Raw genomic sequence first — 22922 nt, forward strand, 5'->3', positions numbered from 1 at the left:
TTTACTCCCTGGTGCAAATCATCTGCTGCATGGCTAAACCCATCTAAAGTACTGGGCGTGACAAGCAAAATGGCGTTTAGGTGCCCAAAAGACGGTCTTTTCGACAACTTCGGCTCGCCACCTCGAAAGGGTGCGAGCAGAAATAATGGCCGCCTGCGGCAGTCGCGCCCGATCTAAACAACAATTGAATTGCTCCGTGAGGGTGCCGATTAGTTACAGCAGCGCTAGAAACAATTGAATTCCCCCCCTTGGACTGCAATAATTTCAGCTGATAGATTAAAACGAGGAGCACACCCATTTCTATTTTTGCATGCACACATTTCTGTAGCTTGGTGATCATACGTACAGAGATGTAACCCCTTTAATTTCCAGTAATAGGCTCCATCCAGTGCATGGAGGACTAAACTGCTAAGAGACAGCAAAGGATTGTGGGATACAGTAGCATTTATATAACACTAATACAAGCCTCCTGCTGTCCAGCCCGACTAAGGGAAATCTCATTACACTTCCCAACCGTCTCTTCTCCTATCCGCCGCTGTCAACAGTTTATGTAACAGTGTTTTCCATATTTGACTTCCACCTTTCTGTGCCAGCGATTAAGTTTGTGGCTCATACTCTGTAGGATACCTCTCCCGTCTGCACGTGCTGGGAGGAGCAGTATCACAGCACTGAGACACAGATACCCGCTGAGCACATGCCAGGCTGTGTGACTACACATACAGGAAGAATAGTGTACACCAGGTGGCAGTAGATCCCGCACTGGGCTCATATGCAAGGAAACAACAGCAGACACAGAGTTTCTTTAATGGAGTGTAGTACCATCTTTTAGGCTTAAGGTGCCGCTATTGCTACTGCTGTCTATGGAGATCATTTCGTGAATGACAAAACATTTTGCTAGCAACATGGGCAATGACATTTCTGTTAGGTTATAACCTTATTAAACTCTACTTAATAAAGTCTCCCACTCGGAGGCTAGTTATTAGGACATCTACTATGCAGAGGAAGACATTTATTTTGGAAATTGTGACTCACTTGTCCAAGTTGTACAGAGTGTGTGAATTCTTCACAATCACCTCCACGCCAGCTTCTTTGGCCAGCTTCATGATGGCGGCATCCCGCTCCTTACCGAACGGCTCAGAGTCATATTCAAAGGTGAGTCTGTTCACCCCCCACTCCTGCCAAAGGCAACACAAGACATCAAATGGAGAATGTCTCTGTATCCAGCACAACCAAGAGAAAGCTAGAGGTACCTACAACAGTTAAACAGCAACTTACATATTTATTTTATTTCTCATGTAAGCTCTTGCGATCAGGGCCCTCCCTCCTAACGTTTCTACCCTCTCCCCCTTGGCCACCAATTCAGACAACCGATTTGGATCACTTATTTATTATAGGTTGGTATTACGCACATATTTGTTGAGTGTCAGCATTATTCCCACATTTGCAACGAAGTTGTGTTTTTACAAATTAGTTTTTTGCTCCCAACTGTTACCATGTATATCGGTTACTCGTTTTACCCGGTTCTGTGTACGGCGCTGCAGAAATTTGTGGCGCCTTATAAATAAATGCTAACAACAATGTTTATACTTTGCCCTTGCTATATACATGCTGCAATATACACCTCCGGTTACCAGTGTACGCTATAAAGGTTGTCCTGTCTTACAAGCTGCTTTGTATATATTAAAAAAACATCGAGAGTGCTCAGCATCTGCTCACTGCAGTTTGCTCCGGAGTTTAACAGCCGGACTCACAGAGAGCTACCTGCCTGGTTATCAGCCTACATTCCTGTGTTCTGCACAACCTCCCTGAGAATGAGTGTGTGACAGTGACCTTGCGGGTGCCCCACAGGATTACAAGCCTTTTCAGCATGCGCAGTTTAATGGCACAGTAATTAAGCCATATACACAGTGTGCAAGATAAATGGAGGATATAAAAAAATTCAAGTAACAGGGTTGCATTTAAACTGGCACCCAATGTCTTGTGGGACTATATCTCACTATCCTACATCTATACATTGTGTGACATTGAGTCCTCTAACAACTGTCATATTAGGATCTGTGAGGCTCCAAGGTCTAGCATGTATAGGAAAAAAGACCTTCCTCATAATCAAACCCTTATTTATTACCAGTTATTTATATAGCGCACACATATTCCGCAGCGCTTTACAGGGAAGAATGCCCATTCACATCAGTCCCTGCCCCAGTGGAGCTGACAATCTGGACCTAGATGCTGAGAGGCAGTAATGCTAATTATTACACCGTCTTTACTGACCGATCTATAGTATTTTCCGATCTGATGAACCCTTACGGTTTGTGTAGTTGCTATACATAGCTCACTGCATATCAATATTATTCTGCTGCAGTCATCCATCTCAGTGTATGTGTAAAATAAATATTTTATATATAAGCTATATAAATACACATACACACATTTTTAAGTGTTACAAACTGTATTTCCATACTACTGTAGATCAACCTGTTCTCTAGGTCTAGTGAACAGCCATGATGCTGAAGAATGACCTCCTTAGTAAATAGTCATGGCCGTTCTTGGGAAAACAGTACCGCTCCCAACTCCTGGATAGGATTAGTTTAAGGTGCATCCCTTGGTCTGATACTTCTTAAAGATAACGCGTGGCCCCGTTGAGGGACTACTTGTGAGGACCCTGAAAAAAAATGTTGACCTACAGTTACCTAAATATTAACATAAAAAAAATCCCACAAAAAGAAAATAAAAATCAGAACTTCAGAAAACAACAACTAACTTACAAACATCATACAATTATCTACTGTAATCTTTGGGCTAGTTAACAGCATTTTACGGGGCCATTCCAACACCATGGATATTCTGTGTATATACAACTTTCTAATGCATTCCCATGCTGACACTCTACAGAGCCGTCTGTGACAAGTGGTGGACTGGGGTCCCTGTGGCCCTCCAGGGAAATCTACTGTGAGGGCCAACCTGGCGGGGCTTTTTGTCAAAGAAAAGGGGCATAGCGTATGCCTACATTTTTTAGATTCTCCTAAACACATGCCCCATTGTTGTTGTATTTGCAGCCTGTGCCCAGCTGCAACTGCATACAAACTGCACCCAGAACATAGTGTCCAACAGTCTGCATGCATATTGCACCCAGCAGGTACACACTACATCCAGGAGAGCGCACACACTCACTGGTGCTCACATATGTGCTTTGCTCACAGTGCCAATATACAACATAACGAGCATTCTAGCGATCCCAGAATCTGTCACCACCGATCCTCGCCGGACCTGTTCCTGGTACTTTATCAGTAACAGCACTCTGGAAAACTGTACCAGTCACCCGCCACATTGGCAGATACATCCAGTACTAGATTGATGACTGGCCGATCCTATCAGAGGGCAAAGTGTGCAATGCAGACGCGGGCTCAGAGCCTGAGCCTGCACCTGTAATATAAAAGATAGGTTATGTGAGAGCGCAGACCAGGCCTACCCCTGGGGCTGCTGTCTGCACCAAAGTTTAGAACAGAAAACTACCCCACCATCGCTCCACCCAAGCACTGCACCTTGGGTCTTTAGTGCAATCAGCATTACTACAGTATCTCACAGCACAAATATATATATATATATATATATATATATATATATATATATATATTCTTCATATTTTTTCAGGGAGGAAAGACAGATATCCGAATTGCCCGAATTTTCAAACTGAACAGTAACATTCCAATTAAAACGCTTTGCTCAAAGAAAACACTTTGGAAGATGGCTCAGTCCAGAGGCGAGAGATTATCTCAAGTGAAAATCTCATTCGTTGTCTTGTCATTTGTTAGCGCTACCCTATTGCAGGGGACGACGACTGTGTGACCGCATCAGCGGTTTCTATCTTTAACATAGAAGGGGAGAAGCTGATCAAACAGGCAGAGGGCTGATGGTCTAATGGGTTCCCTACATAATGGATACAGCACACTTAAGGTGCGTACACACTGGGCGATAAAGTGGACGACTGAACGATATCGTTATCGTTCAGTCGTCCACTTTATTGTCAATTTTTAACCCCAAAAAGATGAACGATAACGATGACGCGCGTTCCCGCGGGTCGTTCGTCAATATCGTTGATCGGGCTGACATGCAGGCCAACCTGACGATCTCGTCAGGTTGCTGCATGTCAGGGAATGGGGTAGAGAGCCCGGCGCTGAACGATATCGTTAATGATATCGTTCAGCGGCTGTGCTCGATGTCATGAACGACACTGAGCACAGCCTGCCGGGGACAACACTACACGATATCGCTCAGGGAGCATATCGTCTAGTGTGTACCCACCATTAAAAGGATGAATGGAAGGCGATAATGGAGATAGGAGATTTAATAGCACAAAACTTAATCGACGTCAAGAAAGTAATGAAAAGAAGAATACGTCAATGGAGGGGAAAATATACAGAAATAGATCAAGACGGTAGCTGCCAATTCTAAAAAAACAGGATTTTGGTACTTACCGATAAATCCCTTTCTCCGATTCCACAGGGGACACTGGGGTATAGACGGTGGTAGAGCAGAGCCTGGCACTTTAAATAATTATGAAGTGTGACTGGCTCCTCCCCCTCTATGCCCCATCAGCCCCAGTTTTAAGAACTGAGCCCGAGAGGAGACGGTAGACAACAGGAAAATGAGGAGAAGGAGAAGACCACAGAACGGAACAATACCGACTGAAGGAGAACAGAGGAACCCACTGCAGGGAACACATGCAGTCACACAACTAGATAAGGACCCAACAAAACGGCAGGAACGCAGCGCTGGACGGGCGTCCAGTGTCCCCTGTGGAATCGGAGAAAAGGATTTATCGGTAAGTACCAAAATCCTGTTTTCTCCTTCATCCACTAGGGGACACTGGAGTTCAAGACAGTGGGGACGTCCCAAAGCCAACCTCCCGGGTGGGAAGCGCGGAGAACCTGCCGACCTTTCGGCCAACCGAAACAGGGACAGCCCAAGACTGGAGGCATGTCGTAGAGCCAGGAGACAATCAGAGCTCCTTGCTGAACACACAGACATTCCACAACTTACAGCGTAAATTCAATGGAATACGGCTAGAGAGTAGCCGCAGATGAGAAGCATCAGAACACCGTAAGCTCAGCCAAAAACAGACCAAGCAAGACCGCTGGGAGCAGAAAACCCCAACTAGAATCCATAGAATGGCAGTAACATGAGAACAAAACTCGAGAAAACCGTACCAGCGACAACTACAGGAAGCTGCAACAGTCTCAGACAGCAGAATCCCAGCACTGCGGGACATCAATCATATAGATAAAAGTATAATGATACCAATATACAGAGACGGCGCTGAACCCGTCCACAGACTCTTAACCAAGCAAACAAGGAGGCAAGAGTCACGACCTAACAGTCGCCCTGAACCATTCTCGAGGTCCAACTATAACTACTAAAGGGTTGGTAACCAGTGGAAGGTTTAGACCATAGAAGTTGTCAACGAGTGGCGATCCCACTGGGCATGAGACGGATACGAGAGGATTGAGACTACAATTCCTTCCAGTGGGTCAGACGGCAGTACCACCCCTCCTGTCAAACAGCAGACAACTTCCTACATGATGGTAGAGTCTAATCAGTACCAACTACTGGCCTGAACATAGTATGAAAACACCCAGGATACCCTTAGCAGAAAAAGAGCACGGATGCCACCTCCACCCAGGGAGAGTTACCAATATAGGGAAGTATCCCATCCGCAAGGCTAAAGCACTAGGACAACTATGAAGGTACCATTCAGGTACCTGTCAGTGTGCTATATTTATCAACAGATACTGAACAGGAAACTAACCAGGCCCTCTGTATGGAACATAGAGACTGTCACACTTTATAGTAAAGATGTGCATTAGCCCATAGATGCGCTTCAGTCCATAAACCCAACAGATTCCAGTAGAATAGGGTCACAAATCTCAATGTTACAACTATGCACCTACACACCAGGAAAGCTCTAAAGTGTACAGCCAACTGATTTAAAAGAACTGAAGGCTGCTAGGACAGCAGCTAGGGTGCGTAAGAGAGAATAACAGCTATGTCAGGATGCATGAAAAGGAAGCATCTTCCGAGGCATTAGTGGGGTAAGCCCGCTTACCTGTGAGCGACCAGAAGCCCTCTGGACGCTATGTAGAATGTCACTGACCTTATTCATCTCACAGCAACCCACCACGACAGGTACAGAGAGTAGCCTCAGTGGGCAAAGATCAATGCTCTACAGCACGGACTTCAGTCTGGAGATGCTGCAGAAGAAAATACTGTAGAAACTAGCAAATTGTTAGTGGAGACAAGAAGGCCGTACAACAGGACGCTATACCTGAGCCTGTTCCATTAGGGATATGTATCCATATAGAGATTACACATACCCCAAAAACGGTCTGCTAGTGTATCCTTACATTAACACATATAATGGTGAAGTGTGTATTACGCCCACAATCTGATACAACCCAGGCCAGACCCTGCCTATATCGGCGGGTGGCCCTAGGCCTCATGTAAATTAACGAAATAAGCCATGAGGATGGAATAGATCCAGGATTCTCTATGTACTGATAGGAAATGTACCCAAGGGACCATCAGATACCCATTTTATTGAGATATGCGACAAGACAATAATATAAAGTACCAGAATCGATGCTGGGAAAGGTACCTGTGTACATAGACATAGAATGCGTTAATTATCCCAAGTAAGAAGAGATATATAGAGATATATATATATAGTGATAACGCCAGTCAGGGCCAAAAACAGATTTCTCCAATTATTAGGAAAATTCATACAAGGAACGTGAATATATCAGTATATATACACATACACACACACACATAAACATAGCTGCATGAAAAGACAAACTCTTTGAAAGGAAGAGTTAGTACCGACATAGTAAGTCACTTGTCAAACTCCTGCACCAGGAGATCAGCACGCTACATACATATACATATATACACACACACACACACATATATCCCACAATAGGAGATCAGCATGCTATATCTATATATACACACACTGCATTCCTAGTGTCTTACAAGTTGGTTACTAAGTGCGCCCTAGAGTGTAGTTGTAATTAATAGGTCCCCCGAAGTGGACGCCGTAGATATAGACTGATGGAAACAGGACTATAACCCGAGGCGGGTGTAAGTACATATCCTTATATACATGTGTGGACATACAGGAAGGCCCCAGGACATGTATAGAGTCCATACTAGAAGCAATGCCGTAGGAGCCTCTGACTATCCTATGTAAGCTGCAGAACATGACTCTAGTCTATAGAGCCACCATATAATATGTATGTATATAACAGACAGCTTCTGGTAAACCCTGGCAGCGTTCCAGACGTGGAATAATATGTACCTTAATGATTGTGGAAGTATAGGCATACCTACACATATCCATAATTATATACATATACACACACACCACCCAATCCCTAGGGAGAGATGGTGTAAGCGGAGTTATAGAACAAACTACCGGATCAGGAGAGTCCAGCCTCTCATCGCAGCATCCTCTTTAAATATGCTAGGTATCAGACATAAAACTGAGAAGAACATATCCTACCCTGCTTTAATGGTAAGGATAAGAAGCAATATATATATATATATATATATATATATATATATATATATATACACACACACATATATACATACATACACACACACACACACACACACACACAATACACACACATACACATATATACAAATCCCCACATGCCTACGCGTACCTACATACAAGATTAGTAGGTGACGATATAATTTGAAAAATATAACAAGGGCAATAGTTAGAGCCATGGAAGGAACTGAGCCCCAGGTCTTAACGCCGGGTTTAGTATAAAATACAAGTATATACATACATGTGGCTTACCTCCACGCAGGGAGACTGCTCATGTGCCGCGTGTGGCCGTCATTCTGCTACGGCGTTGGGGCAGGAAATGTTAGCAACGTACTATCCCAGACTGATTGCGATCCTGGGACCCTTCCGTTACCGGTGTACTCGCCTTATCAGGTGTGCCCCAGATGATGGAAGTCAAAAGATGACCTCAGTGATGCGAGACAGCAATGCCAACCACCACAACGGCCATATGTTACTACTTCGTGTTGTGTATGCTGCCGAAGGGAATAAATAAGATATAAATCCATATAGATGCACAGATGCATACCTTCTAAGGTAAGCACCGAAGGCTGTTGAGATTTAACATATGTGCAGCCACATATATGCATGAGAAGAGTACGGCTCATTGTTAAGGTGAGCCAATGTGAGGCATAAGCCTGAGGATGGGACGCACCCTTTTTGTAACCTTGAGTTAAAGATATTCAATAACCGTAATTTCTGGCAGCAGCCAGAACAGTGGCCCCAACTATGCATACCATACACATTTAGGCAGAGTGATCTCTGGCAGCTATAGATGGAAGAAACACACTGCATTATTCTGTTACACATCAAGCATATTTGCCCCAGATGTTCAATGCAATAAGCCTGCCGCACCTGGTATACCCAGGCGGTCTCCCATCCAAGTACTACCCAGGCCTGGCGCTGCTTAGCGTCCAAGATCAGACGAGATCGGGCGTGTGGCCATAGGCGCTGATAGATATGTGGTGGGCAAAGTGGCATGGACACAACCTCTATATTAGGCTGTGGCATGTTCCTCCCTGTGCTTCATTTTTTTTTATTTTTTTTTTAAATATAATATTAAACCAGTACACTGCCCAGTTCCGTAGGGGAACTACCAACGTGCAATATAACAGAGATGAGGCAGAGCCAGATCTATATAAAGACTGCAGGTTAAATTACAAACTCCACAGTTGTGTCGTTAAACCTAATAAGACCAGGTGCTGTAGGTTTAAGTAAAGAAAAAAACGGGAGAGGCCATATGCAAGCACAGGGAGAACATACAAACTCCCAACAGCTAGGGCCGTTCTGGGAATAAAACCCACAACCCTTTTAAGGGTTGCACGCCCCACAGAACTCCAGAGTGAGGATGCAGGAGATGCTGGCAATAAGCCCCAGCTCCTTTTAAGGCAGGTGCATATGCTGTTTTAAAATACTCGCTGGAGGTAATGGCGGCATCTGTGCACGCCAGCATGGACTAGACTCCGCCCCTTATCAATAAGCGGGCGGGGCGCAAACAATGGCTGGTATAGCAGCGCGAGTGGGGGAGCGGGAACGTAATAGCCAGCGCCGGTGCATCTTCATACAAGCACCGGCGCCGCAACCAGCAGCCGAGAGCGCTGAATAACAGCCTCGCTCTCCGGCGGCTGTGTGCAGAAGCCAGCGCTTCTAAAAGCACCAGCGCGGCAGGGAACAGCCGCTCTGAGCAGCTTCCTAAGCCCCGCCATGCGGCCAATTGTAGGCAGCGCCGATGCAATCTTCATACAAGCACCGGCGCCGCAACCAGCAGCCGAGAGCGCTGAATAACAGCCTCGCTCTCCGGCGGCTGTGTGCAGAAGCCAGCGCTTCTAAAAGCACCAGCGCGGCAGGGAACAGCCGCTCTGAGCAGCTTCCTAAGCCCCGCCATGCGGCCAATTGTAGGCAGCGCCGATGCAATCTTCATACAAGCACCGGCGCCGCAACCAGCAGCAGAGAGCGCTGTGAATAACAGTCGCTCTCCGGCGGCTGTGCTCCTCCCCCTGCAGAAGCCAGCGCCAGTGCTTCTTCAAGCACCAGCGCGGCAGGGAACAGCCGCGCTGCTGCGCAATGTAGACTCCCTTATGGGAGTAGCGGGACGCGCAGGCTCCCTCCCCGTGGGGATAGAGAAGAGGGAGGATTCGGCTCTCGTGAGAGCTGACAAACAGAGCGCTGTCAGCTCTATTAAGTCAGACAGCGCTCAGTAGCAGGATATCAGGGCTCGCTGCTAGGCAGCAACATTACAGACTGTCTGAACAGTCTCCCTGTACATGAATCCGTGCTCTATGCGCGGTAGCTCTGCCCCTTGTAATAACGCTAGCGGCGTTTTAACAGGATTCCAGGAGGGGTTATACTACAGTGTATACCACCTGAGCCTGGGAGGGGGCAGAGGGGCCGCAGATTAAACTCCGTTCCCCATAAGGGGAACAGAGCTATACTTACCAGCTGCTGGCATCAGGGCTGCGGCTAGGCATTCGGAAGCACGGACACAGCCTCTACATTAAGCTGTGGCGTGTCCTCCCTGAGCTACTGCCAGGGTGCCTTGGACTCCGACACACACTCTTATTTAGTGGTGGCGGGTCTCCTGATGCCTCCATGTAGCAGGCTGACAGACGCAGCACTCTGTCAGCCTGTCCTCAATGCTTTGTGAAAGCTAGAAATTAAAATAAAGTTGAAATAAAAGAAAAAATACTAAGTGTGGGCTGGAGCTCAGCCCTATGTGACCGGCTCTCTCGGGCACATTCTAAAAACTGGGGCTGATGGGGCATAGAGGGGGAGGAGCCAGTCACACTTCAGAATTATTTAAAGTGCCAGGCTCTGCTCTACCACCGTCTATACCCCACTGTCTTGAACTCCAGTGTCCCCTAGTGGATGAAGGAGAAAAATTTTTTAATAGCCCCGTCTGTTGGGTCGGATGGGGTGAATTTCACTCCAGGGCAGAATGTTACATTTTAATGTTCCTGTCACGGACACATAGCAAAATTTAGTCTCTGCAAGCAAAAAAAGCTTCTGGTAAATATAAATCATAATTATTATTATTAAGCTGAAATTGAAAATAAAACGACCAGCGACCATTGACGTTGGTTTTTCCATTGTATGTCAGAAATAATGCACCTGTTAAAAGTTTTTTTGTAACATTATGTGAGATATCTTTGAATCCTCCTCTAGTACTCTGGTAAGGATTTCCTTCCCAGTGACTTCCATTGCTCAATGCAGCAGAATCCCAATTCTTGCAACGGCTGGGAAGAGTTGTAGGACAGACTCTATAATCACCTCTGAGCACTGGAGGCTTAAACGTAGAGACAATACAAAAAAAAAAAAAAAAAGCCTGTACCTGCGTGGATGGCAAAAGGTGCTCCTCCAATCACAAGTTGGCTTTTATTTCTCATCCTGCGGCAGACCCTTCTCATCGCAGATGCTCAGAAATTATTACAGCGGGCTAACCAGCAAAAGACACTGATACGGATTAGTAGGGGAGGAATAAATGCACCCACAGTGAGAAAGTGAGCTTGGTACGCAGTGCAATTACTGATGTAACAGATCCCCTTGAGGGCTCCATTGGTCCAGCTCTGCTACCGAGGAGACAGTTTTGAACATAGCTGTGTTGTCAATGCCCCTCCCATGTTAACTTCCAGTTCTCATGATTGGTAGGTACACACAGGAGTGCTCCAATAGTACTGCTGTCTATTTGGGATGTAGTTACCATCCCGGCTGTCAGGATGGCGACGCTCAGAATACCGGCTCCGGAATCCCGACAGCAGTCGGAATCCTGGCTCCAGAATCCCGACCGCCGGCATCTCAACGGTAAGCATCAGGGGAAGGGCTAGCGTTAGGCTGCAGCTGAATAAAAATAATAAGATGAATAAAACTATTATTTTTATTTTTATTTTTTTCTTTTGACGCATATACATTTTAACTTAGATCTCAGGAACATGTGCTTGCCGCCCTACCTGAAGATTTCTGGAAATTAACTTCCATTTTTTGAATAAAGTTTTGACCCTATTTAAGAGCTAAAGAAATGCCAGCATACATCCTTGACAAAGCACCCAATGTGATGCGAAACGCGTCGGATTAAAGCGCAACCAGGCAAGAGGGCACTAGCTGGAGCTAGTGGGACACAAACACCATTGACCGGAGGGCGTCTGAAGTCATCAGGAGACGCCACGACTCATCCAAGCTCACACAGACCGTCTGCAGCCGCTGCAATGAGACGACCACGGCAGAACCAACACAGCCTCCAGTAGGGTAAGGTTCGGGACAGCTGTTACCGCTTATTGCTGACTTCTACCAAGCGGACTTTCACCTTCCCGAGCCCCAAACTTTGCTCCCCAAATCTTCCTATAAAGGCTATAAACTTTACCAACGTATATTATTTGCGCTATAGTGAAGTTTTACACTTTAGGCTTCCTTTTAGTTTTATTTAATTTACCTTTCCCACATTATTTCTATCATTTATTTTTATTTAATTTAATGTTTATTTTATACCAATTCATTTTTTATTTAATTCTACCCCTCATTCTTTTATTCTTATTATCTTAAACATTTTACCTTCGACAGTGCTCAGTACCAACCTGACTATATTGAATTCTAGTTGTATTTAGCTGCTCTAACACACGAGCGCAGTAATACTATTTCCTTGTACCACACCAGAATAGTGGTAGCAGTAACCAGACACTGGAGTGGACATGGAATCAGAAGGGGTGACTGCACCGGACCACTGGTGGGACTACGGCTCCTAACAGGAAACGCCGCCCTGTCCCCTTTGAATCTGGCACCTTCTTGCCTACAGAGCCCAGTGGATAAAGTATATAGAGAAGTTCCTGCAGCAATTTGGTACTTTTACGATCACATAACGAGGCAGCTACATAACGGAAATGGACTATTGGCAGGACATGGCTTACCATCACCGACTCGGAATGCATGCAGGATACGGTTCATTACAAGTGCTTCCATTGAGAGAAGACTTTTTTAGTCATTTACATTTAATACAATCGCTCAGTTTTGCAGCATCAAAGCAAGTTTCCTTTTATACAGGTGATCATCATCCAAATTTTCTTCTCCACCTGCTCTTCTCAGCAGGTTCTCTATCATGGCATTTACACACCCCAAGCTATTCTGTTTTTCTACACCCCCATCTGCTCCTCTCCCTACAGTCTTCCTCTGCTCTTCTCTCTGTAAACCCCAAGTCATGTATTCATACTGTAAAGTGTCTATCCAGTAACTATTAGATGTTTAGTCTCACTGCAATACAATACACACACAGCAACATTTGCACTGCATGGGTACCATTAGTGTTCATTCTAGCACCCTGCACCTGTCACAACCAGTGCAGTTCCTCTTTCCTGCCTGTGGCATCGTTCTCTGTTCTGGTGCTTCTAGCACACTCAGCTGATGCTGCAAACTGCTGAGATACAGAGCAGTGTGCTAGAAACACCAGAGCAGACAGCAACACCCCAGACAGGAAAGAGGAACTGCACAGGTGCAGGGTGCTAGACTGAACACTAGGTAAATGACCTCAGAGGCAGCAATACACAGCGGCTACGTTCTGTATGTAAGCACATTACACTGGCTAGTGCCCAAAAGAGATAAAGCTTTAGGGGACAGTGAACTTGCATGAAGGTTGCATAGTACATTCTGCATCACCAAGTATCCAATGTCTTGTCACTCTATGTACCAACATGTACACATAATACAATCCTCCCTGCGATTCTGTGGTGCGGGCTACATTATCTCACCTTAAATAATCTTGGAAACACATCTGCGGGCTGTCCTCTCACCACGAACAACCGAGAACCCAGCTTCCTCAAACTGGAATCTATATCCTCAAGGGACTGCAAGAGGAACCTAGAAGAGGGACACAGAAAACACACAATCATCAGTTCCAAAAGAAAAACAAAAAAGGACTTGACAGGTAATAAAGTTTGGGTGCCTTCAGGTTTCATCTGTGAGTCAAACAAAAGACGTATCTGTGAAGGTTATTATATTGGCCAATTAAATACCACCAACAATTACAGCAAAACTACTGTAAGTATTTTTTCCCGAGTTACATACAGGTAAATAAATGTGAGAACACTATTTTAGTGGTTTATTTTAGGATTAGGCATTTTGGTGGTGCCACATGTGGCCCTCAGTGGTTCCTCAGAGTCTCCTCTAAAACAAATGTCTGTTAAGAATGTAAAAATCCAGTATAGAAGATAGTGCAGGTAGATTGTGTATAAATATAGTTCTTAAAAACTCAATTAGATAAATCAATAGAAAACACGACGACAACCTTTAAAATTAGCATGGCTTGAAAAGGACAGGTCAGTCATGCTAAGCCATAGAACTGGGGCTTCCAAAGAGAAACTAAAGGTCTATGGGGGTGATTCAATTGCTACACAGGAATTTAGCTCATGGGCTAAGTGCCTGGGAGCTATTCAATTATCCTCCGTGTCGGTCACTACTTTGTGCGAGAATGCACAGGATTTCGGGTTCCGGACTATAGACAGACAGTAATTAGTTAGGACAATGTCTAGATGGACACCAGATGTTAGACAGTTAATAGTTAGACAAGGATAAAAGTTCAACACAGACAGAAGTCAGACATACTAAAGTTAGACATGTAAAAAGTTTGACAAGTGCAAAAGATCGACAGAGTCAAAAGTTCGACATGAAAAAAATAGACACAAAAATGGTCGACGCATTTTTTTCTGTAGGATTAGGTTTAGGGTTAGACACTTACCACCATGGTTAGGGTTAGGCAGTTACCCAGTAGGTTAGGGTTAGGCACCAGGAGGGAAGGTTAGGGTTAGGTACCAAGGGGAGGGTTAGGGTGAAGATTAGGGCTAAAAAAATAAAATAATAATAATTGTCGACCATTTTCATGTCGAACTTTTGACCCTGTTGAACTTTTTACATGTCTAACTTTAATGTGTCTGATTTTTGTCTCTAACTTTTTTTCCCTAACTATTGAGTCTCTAACATCTGGTGTCTATCTAGACATTCTCTAACTAATTACTGTCTGTCTCTTCTACCACACCCCAGGATTTCCACATCAAGCAGCTTCAACAGAGGGCACAAGGGGAAAAAAAATTACCTTGTTGGGAAATAAATATGTCAGTGTCTCACTGTAACAAGCAAACGTGCCCAGCGTGAGTCCCAACTGGTGATTGTTACTTCCGGGGCAGAAGTGCTATACAAGTTATAACTGTGCCTGGAGGAACGCAACAAACTCACAAACCAATTGACGCGTACACCTCAATCCTTGTGCGACTTACCTCATACACGCTACGGTCTCCTCCAGGGAAACAAAGGCAGATGTCTGGCTAGGAAGCAAATCAACCACCCCATACATTTATAAAATGTGTTGTGTTCAGGACGGTTACTATATAGTCTTGTCTCTCGCTCCTATCAGTTGCCGGCTCAAGCTTGCAAAGTATTGTGCTGGGACTGAAGGACTTAAGCTGGGTACACACTACGACCCACGATCCCAGCACCGATGGGCCAACATATCCGGCGGTCCGTAAATACTGGGCGATCTGGTGCCCGATATGCCGGCCCCCGCTGCAAAGCCCTGCATGGGATAGTCAGCCGCTTTGCCTGATCTGCCTGCATGCACAAAAGATCAGGCGATGCGGATGACGACCCCACGGGAGCGCACACTACACAATGTAGCGCATACACACTGCACGATAATATGAGATATGGTAAGAACTTACCCTTGTTATCTCTATTTCTACGAAGTCCATAGGGTTCCACAGGATACCTTGGGTATAGGTGTGACGTCAGTCGCAGGGCACCAAAGAGTTAAGCTTTCAGCCTCCCAGGATGCACTAGGTCCCCCTCCTATACCCCGCCCCCGGGCCAAGGCACCTCAGTTAGTTACCAAGCCATAGGCCGGAGGAGGAGAAGGAAGAGAGAGAACAAAGATCTGGACACATACAAGAATCACATTCTCACCAGAGGGAGACGGAAAACCGGTGACCAGAGCAAAGCCCATCTGCAGCACAGGTGCGACAGGGCGGGAGTCCTGTGGAACCCTATGGACTTCGTAGAAATAGAGATAACAAGGGTAAGTTCTTACCATATCTCATATTTTCTACTTCAGGGTCCATAGGGTATCCACAGGATACCTTGGGGATGTCCCAAAGCAGTATCCTTTAAGGGTGGGGACGCTCCTGTGCAGAAAGGAGAATCCGCCGCCCGAAGGAAGCATCCTGAGAGGCGAAGGTGTCAAACCTGTAATACCTCACGAAGGTATGGACAGAAGACCACGTAGCAGCCTTGCAGATCTGAACTGCCGAGGCACCACGTCGAGCTGCCCACGAAGGACCCACAGACCTAGTGGAATGAGCCTTCAGAGAAGGAGGGACCGGTAGGCCTTCATGAAGATAAGCTTCAGAAATAGCCATACGGATCCAGGCTGCCAAAGTTTGCTTTGAAGCAGGCCAACCCTTTTTACGGAAGCCAAAGAGGACAAACAAAACGTCCGACTTCCTAAACGAAGAAGTGCGGTCAACATAAGTCCTTAAGGCCCGCACAACATCCAAAGAGGCCTCACCCACGGAAAGACCCGGTGAGTTAAAGGCCGGAACAACTATTTCCTCGTTAATATGAAACTGGGAAATAACTTTGGGAAGAAACTCGGGCAGAGTGCGGAGCACTGCCCTGTTCCCATAAAAAACCAAGAAAGGGGGTCTACAAGAAAGAGCCCCTAACTCAGAAACACGTCTGGCCGAAGCAATGGCCAGAAGGAAAACAGTCTTAGCTGTTAGCCATTTAAGATCCACTGAGCCCAGTGGTTCAAACGGCGGTCCTTGGAGAGCCCTCAGGACCACAGCCAAATCCCAAGGCGCCACAGGTGGAACAAAGGGCGGCTGAATGCGGAGAACACCCTGCATAAAGGTGCGCACATCCGGGATTGTAGCAATCCTACGGTGAAACCAGACAGATAGGGCCGAAACCTGTACCTTCAAAGAAGCAAGGCGAAGCCCATGATCTAGTCCCGCTTGCAGGAAGGCGAGAATCCGAGACAGACGAAACTCCCGCGGTGCATAACCTCTCGGTCGACACCACTGGAAGAACGTATGCCACACGCGATGGTATATCCTCGCGGAAGACGGTTTCCGAGCTCGTAACATGGTACGCACCACAGAGCTGGAAAACCCCCGGGACCTCAGCATGGCCATCTCAACAGCCACGCCGTCAAAGACAGCCGAGTCAGGTCCGGGTGAAGGCAAGGACCCTGAGACAGAAGGTCCGGTCGTAGCGGCAACCGCAGAGGAATGTCCACGGACAGACCCTGAAGGTCTGAGAACCAGTGCCGTCTGGGCCACGCGGGAGCTATCAACAGGAGCGTCCCTCCTTCCTGTTTGAATTTCCGGATTACCCGTGGAAGAAGGGAGACCGGAGGGAACAGGTATGCGAACCGGAACGTCCACCGGACGGACAGAGCATCCACCAGAGACGCCCCTTCGTCTCTTGTGCGAGACCCGTACACCGGCAACTTGTTGTTGTGCCGGGACGCCATGAGGTCGATTTCTGGAAGACCCCACCTGTCCACCAGTAGTTGAAAAACGTCCGGGTGCAGGGACCATTCCCCCGGATGAACGTCCTGGCGACTTAGAAAGTCCGCCTCCCAATTGAGCACTCCCGGGATGAAGACCGCTGATATGGCCGGAAGATTGCGCTCCGCCCAAACCAGGATCCGAGAGACCTCTACGAGAGCCGCCCGACTGCGAGTTCCTCCTTGCCTGTTTATGTAGGCCACGGTGGTAGCGTTGTCCGACTGGACCTGCACCGGGCGACCCTGGAGAAACCGCTGTGCCTGCTGGAGAGCATTGAAGACCGCACGGAGTTCCAAGATATTTATTGGAAGCTCCGCTTCTGTCGGCGTCCACCTGCCCTGGAACAAGTGTGGACCCGAAACTGCTCCCCAGCCCCGAAGACTGGCGTCCGTTGTCAACAGGACCCAATTTGGAACCCAGAACGGACGTCCCTTGTTGAGGTGGGTCGTCTGTAACCACCACGTAAGGGACAGGCGAACCTCCTGGGTGAGCACAATCGTCTGGGACTTCAGAGACTGAGTCAGCCCGTTCCACTTGGACAGGATCAGGTGCTGCAGAGGTCTGGAGTGAAACTGGGCGTATTCCACCATGTCGAACACCGACACCATGGAGCCCAGTAACCTCATCGCCGAGTGTAAGGACACCCGGCGGCTGTGCAGACAACTGCGCACCCTTGACTGTAAAGCAGAGATCTTGTCCTCCGTCACGAAGATCCTTTGCTGTCCCGAGTCCAATAAGGCTCCAAGATGCAGAATCCTCCGAGACGGGATTAGAGTGGACTTCTGCCAGTTGATTAGCCAGCCGTGCCGTTGCAGCAGTGCAATGGTCAGGTCCAAGTGGCGTAACAGGAGCTCTGGAGATCCTGCCACCAATAACAGGTCGTCCAAATACGGCAACATGCGGACTCCCTGCAGCCGCAGAGAAGCCGCCATGACCGCCATCACCTTGGTGAAAACACGTGGTGCTGTTGCCAGGCCAAAAGGTAACGCCCGAAACTGGAAGTGGTCGCTGCTGATTGCAAACCTGAGGAACTGTTGATGGCGCCAAAGAATAGGGACATGCAGGTAAGCGTCCTGTATGTCCAATGACACCAAGTAGTCCCCAGGTTCCAGCGCCAGAATGATGGACCGTAGGGTCTCCATCCGAAACTTCGGGACCCGCAAAGACTTGTTGAGTGCTTTGAGGTTGAGAATCGGACGATATGACCCATTGGGTTTCTGTACCAAAAATAGATTTGAATAGAAACCCTGGCCCCTCTGGGAGAATGGAACCGCCACTATAACTCCAGCCTGGAGCATAGTGTGCAATACCTTCCGCAGCTCCGTAGCCTTGTTCCGGTCTGATGGGAGACCCGTGGTGAAGAAGCGAGCCGGGGGTCTGTGCCGGAAGGAGAGGGCGTATCCGTGGGAAACCACCTCCAGAACCCAAGTGTCTGTCGTAGTGGTCGACCAACACTGGGCGAACTGTAGCAGGCGGCCTCCCACCCTGGGATCCCCCAAAGGGAGGCCCGGACCGTCAGGCCGCAGGCTTGCCATCTGGCTTGGGGGCCGGACGTCTGGTACTCCATGCCTGCTTCCGGGGCTTGACCGATTTCTTAGGGCCAGCCTGTCGAGGAAACGACTGTGGTTTGGGCCTGCCCTGGGCCCTAGATGACCGAAAGGACGATGGTCCCGAACCAGAAGGAGCAGCGGCCGACGGGAGACAGGCAGATTTGGCTGCCGCCAGCGTGGCCACAATCTTATCCAGATCCGGACCGAAGAGAACTTCTCCGGTAAACGGCAACGCTTCCAGACCTTTCTTGGAATCTGCATCCGCCTTCCAGGATCGCAGCCACAAGGTGCGACGAGCAGCTACCGCTGCTGAAGAAATTCTAGACACCAGAGTACTAATGTCTAGAGCCGCCTCGTTGATGTAGGTGGCCGAATCACGGAGATTGCCAATCAACTCCGCCTGATCGGCCGGACAGTCGGATTCAAAAGAAGCCTCTAATGAATCCGCCCAGCGCTCCATCGCTCTGGCAACCCAGCAAATGGCCATAGCCGGCCGTGCTGCCCCCCCTGCAAGGGAATAAGCGGACTTCAGGCAGATTTCTACCTTGCGGTCCGTAGCATCCTTAAGGGAGGACATGGATGGCATCGGCAATGTGGCACTACGGACAAGACGGGTCACGTGAGAATCCACCTGTGGAGGGGATTCCCACTTCGCAAAATAATTATCCGCGAACGGATAAGCCACCGCCAGGCGTCTCTGCGGCTGGTATCTTTTGCCAGGTTGTTTCCACGCCTCCTCTAAATGGTCCACCAACTGACCCGAAAGAGGAAAGACTGTGGCATCGCCCTTCACATCTTTGAAAAAGGCATACTTAGATTTAGCCGCTGGGGGAACTTCGTCCTCAATCACCAATGCTGTGCGGACCGCCCGAATAAGTCCAGGAATATATACTTTTGACTTAGCATCAGCGTCCTTAGTATGGAGAGGTTCCTGATCGTAAGGATCTAGAATCTCCCCATCATCAGACGTCCCTTCGTCATCCTCATAAGGAGCGGACAGAGACGCCACCGGCCTGTTATGAGACCGCATCACAGACTCCCCTTGCAACACATCCGACAAGTGCTGTACAGAACTCGTCAGGGAGTTAACCCACGCTGGCTCCTGAGAACCCGGGAGCGGGGAAATAGGGAGACTGTGGGGTACCACCAATTGTCGTGGGAACCCCTGCATGGGTGACGACACCACAGACTGCTGGGACAAACCCATCGGAGTAAACGCGGGCTGCGGAGCTAACTGGCCCACTAAAGCTGTTAACGCCTGAGCGAAACAAGCCCAGGGCGGCTCCTGTACCGGTGCTGTAACCGTAATAGGCCGCGCCATGGACAAACACTGCCGGCAAAGGCCCTCCGCGCTACCCTCCCCCTCCGCTAACGGTACTTTGCACGTGGTACACTGTAGCCGGAGGGGAAAATCACTTTCAGACATGATGGCACCACGTATGTGACCTCTCTCACCAATTAAGTATTAAATAGGCGAGAGACCACCCTGCAGCACCGCACCGCAAGGGCTTTAGCAGAAAGAACAGGGACAGTAATAAAGCTGACGGTTTAGAGAAAAGATTACAGGCAGCAGCGCTAGCACAGTCACATACAATGCAGAAAAATAACAATTCCTGCACTAACAGCGCTGATCACTCAACTACACAGACACAGGGCCTGGTAGGACACAGCGCTGCATACACAGACCTGACCACAGCGGAGGAGAGGTATGCGGGGGGACCCAGACCACGATGCTTCCGTCCAGCGCTTCCAGCAGCGTTCACCATGCGTTCTGGAGAAGATGGCCGCCGAGGAGCAGAGAGGAGGCTGGCCTGGGGGAGGAGCGCTGCCACAGGACCAGTCGGCAGCATGCAGAGAGGGCTGTGTGCAGCGGGGGAGGCGCCGGCTGTGAGACAGGGAAGGCGCGCTCCCCTGGCATGCATTTAACCCCTGGGACGCCGCAGCGCTACCGCTCTGCTGCGGTCCGCTGTCCCAGGGGGTAGTGGAAGCGCAGGTTGGTCGCCTGGCTCCACGCTGCAGCCAGTCCCCAGGGAGCCCCCTGCCTGGGGACTTAGGACCATGTGATCAGCGGGGACCCACCGCGGGACCCCGCTGCTTACCTCTGTCCCCCTTGAATCCGGCCATGGTCCGGAGCATCTGGGGTCACCGCTAGCTGTGACCCCAGACGCCCACCAGCATCCCCGGATCAGTACCGGCGTTCTGGTACCGGCGGGGTGTAGGGAAGACAGCATGGACGTCAGGACTGACTGTCCATGCTGTTCATCCAGATGTGCAGCCACAGCTGCATGAAGAATAAGCTTCAGGGGCTCTTCTAGCCCCCACTCCAACAGGTGCACCCGACTCCGGCCGGGCACCAAACTAAACTGAGGTGCCTTGGCCCGGGGGCGGGGTATAGGAGGGGGACCTAGTGCATCCTGGGAGGCTGAAAGCTTAACTCTTTGGTGCCCTGCGACTGACGTCACACCTATACCCAAGGTATCCTGTGGATACCCTATGGACCCTGAAGTAGAAATTGACAATTTGTCGTTCTGATGAGTCGAAATCGGCTAAATCGTTAGCAAAATCGTCTAGTGTGTAGAGGCCTTTACAGCAATGTCCATTACTAACAGAACTCAAAACATGGGTTTATAGACATCCCGTATTTTTGTCTTTAATCTATTTGACGTTTGAGTGAGGCGGTTGCACTTCACTATTTTTACACCAATTTTTCCCAGCCGCTGAGGAGCCGTTGTGGAGGTGAACACACAACAGTTATGTGAACATAACTTGCAAGTATGGGTGATGAAGTCGTATGCATTTCCGCTAGTGACTGAAGAGGCGTATCTGGGCTGTAACAGAGTGCTCTTTAATAGGTAAAGTTAATGGAGGTCACGCTGACGCAACTGTGGAGAATGCAGAAGGGCCTGATTCAGACATTTACGCAATGCCAATATTTCTGCAGAAGAGTGATTGTTTGCCATTGCGCATGAGCGAATGCTATACTGCGCACGTGCAGAGTGAGTGACAGGTAGTCAGTGTTGGGGGAGGTAACGGGGGTAGTTAGAAAAACGCAGGCGCGTCTGACTGTATAAACGCTGTTTCATGGGCGTGCATAACTTAGCTATTGTGATCCCCTTCGCAGCACGAGCGCTCTCTGCGTGTCAGGAGAGACAGGAGCTGCGTGACTGCCCGACTTGCATTGATGTGACTGATGTTTACGCTGTTATACATAGTTGGACGGATATGTAGTGTTCCCGCTAGGCTGTTTTAGTGGGGCACCACACCCTGCCTGATTTCAAATGGGCAGAATACACCCTGCCCCTTTTTGCGGCGTCCCACTAAAGTAACCTTCGGGCTGCAGTGTCCCGCGGGTGTTAAAAACTGCAGTGTAGCGATCATCACCGGTGAATAAATGCCAGGCACATGCGCCCCGGCATCTATTCACAGAGAAGGGAGAGCTTGGGGGCAGCCCTGTATGTCTATAAGTGCCGGGCACTCCCCAAGAGTGGCGAAAAGGAGGTGAATCTTAAAATCATGCCCATTTAATCGTGACCACACCCCCTTTTCAGGCATACACGCGCCAGAGTGCCCTTTTTCTAGGTCTGGCGCCCTGCCCGGTGCCAGATGTATAGTGAACACTGATATGAGAAGGCAGCAGTGGAGGTCGCCAAAGCTCGGGTAAGCTTTTGGAGACATTACCATATTATCGCTATTCCAGTCCGTAAGAGATCGCAGCTGCGACTGGTGCAAGTCCGCACAGATGATTGCTAGTATAAATCCAGCCACTATCCATATTGCTTGGTTTTATACCATTAGTCGTCCAGCCGCTGAGTGACTAATAGTATAAAACCAAGCCTATGGATAGTGTCGGGTGCATGCACACAACTTTGGAGCAACCAAGGACGATTTACATATAACTCTGCATCAGAATTCACTTCCTGTGAGCTAGGAATAATGCGTATTGATGAACTTCGTACTAATCCATGCGGTTTAACTGGACACACATTAACTACATACATATAGAAATAGTACACTAGCATAATTGATAAAACAGCCGTGAGAGACATAGTAAGCATATGGGTTGTAAAGAATTTTTTTGTTAGTCAGGTATATTATGTGTGTAAAGCAGCAAGTTACTACACACTCATGACCACTCCACAAACCCACTCACATGTTTGTGTGACCTGATATATTCCCAAAACAGACAAAGCCATGAATGCC

At 48.2% G+C, this 22922-nt stretch overlaps 1 protein-coding gene across 2 annotated transcripts in view; it reads right to left on the reverse strand.

Moving 5' to 3' along the window:
• The window catches only part of CRY2 (cryptochrome circadian regulator 2), a 53321-nt gene that overhangs the window by 29690 nt on the left and 709 nt on the right, over nt 1-22922 (reverse strand). For both annotated transcript variants that reach the window (XM_088461496.1, XM_088461495.1), the window contains exons 2-3: nt 13363-13471; nt 1033-1175 (exon numbers count right to left, since the gene is read on the reverse strand). In XM_088461496.1, the coding sequence (XP_088317622.1) occupies nt 1033-1175; nt 13363-13471 (252 nt within the window). The remainder of the gene's footprint in view (nt 1-1032; nt 1176-13362; nt 13472-22922) is intronic.

The sequence above is a fragment of the Taudactylus pleione genome, unplaced genomic scaffold (assembly GCF_031769625.1).
Source record: "Taudactylus pleione unplaced genomic scaffold, aTauple2 ptg001060l, whole genome shotgun sequence".
Classification (NCBI taxonomy): Eukaryota; Metazoa; Chordata; class Amphibia; order Anura; family Myobatrachidae; genus Taudactylus; species Taudactylus pleione.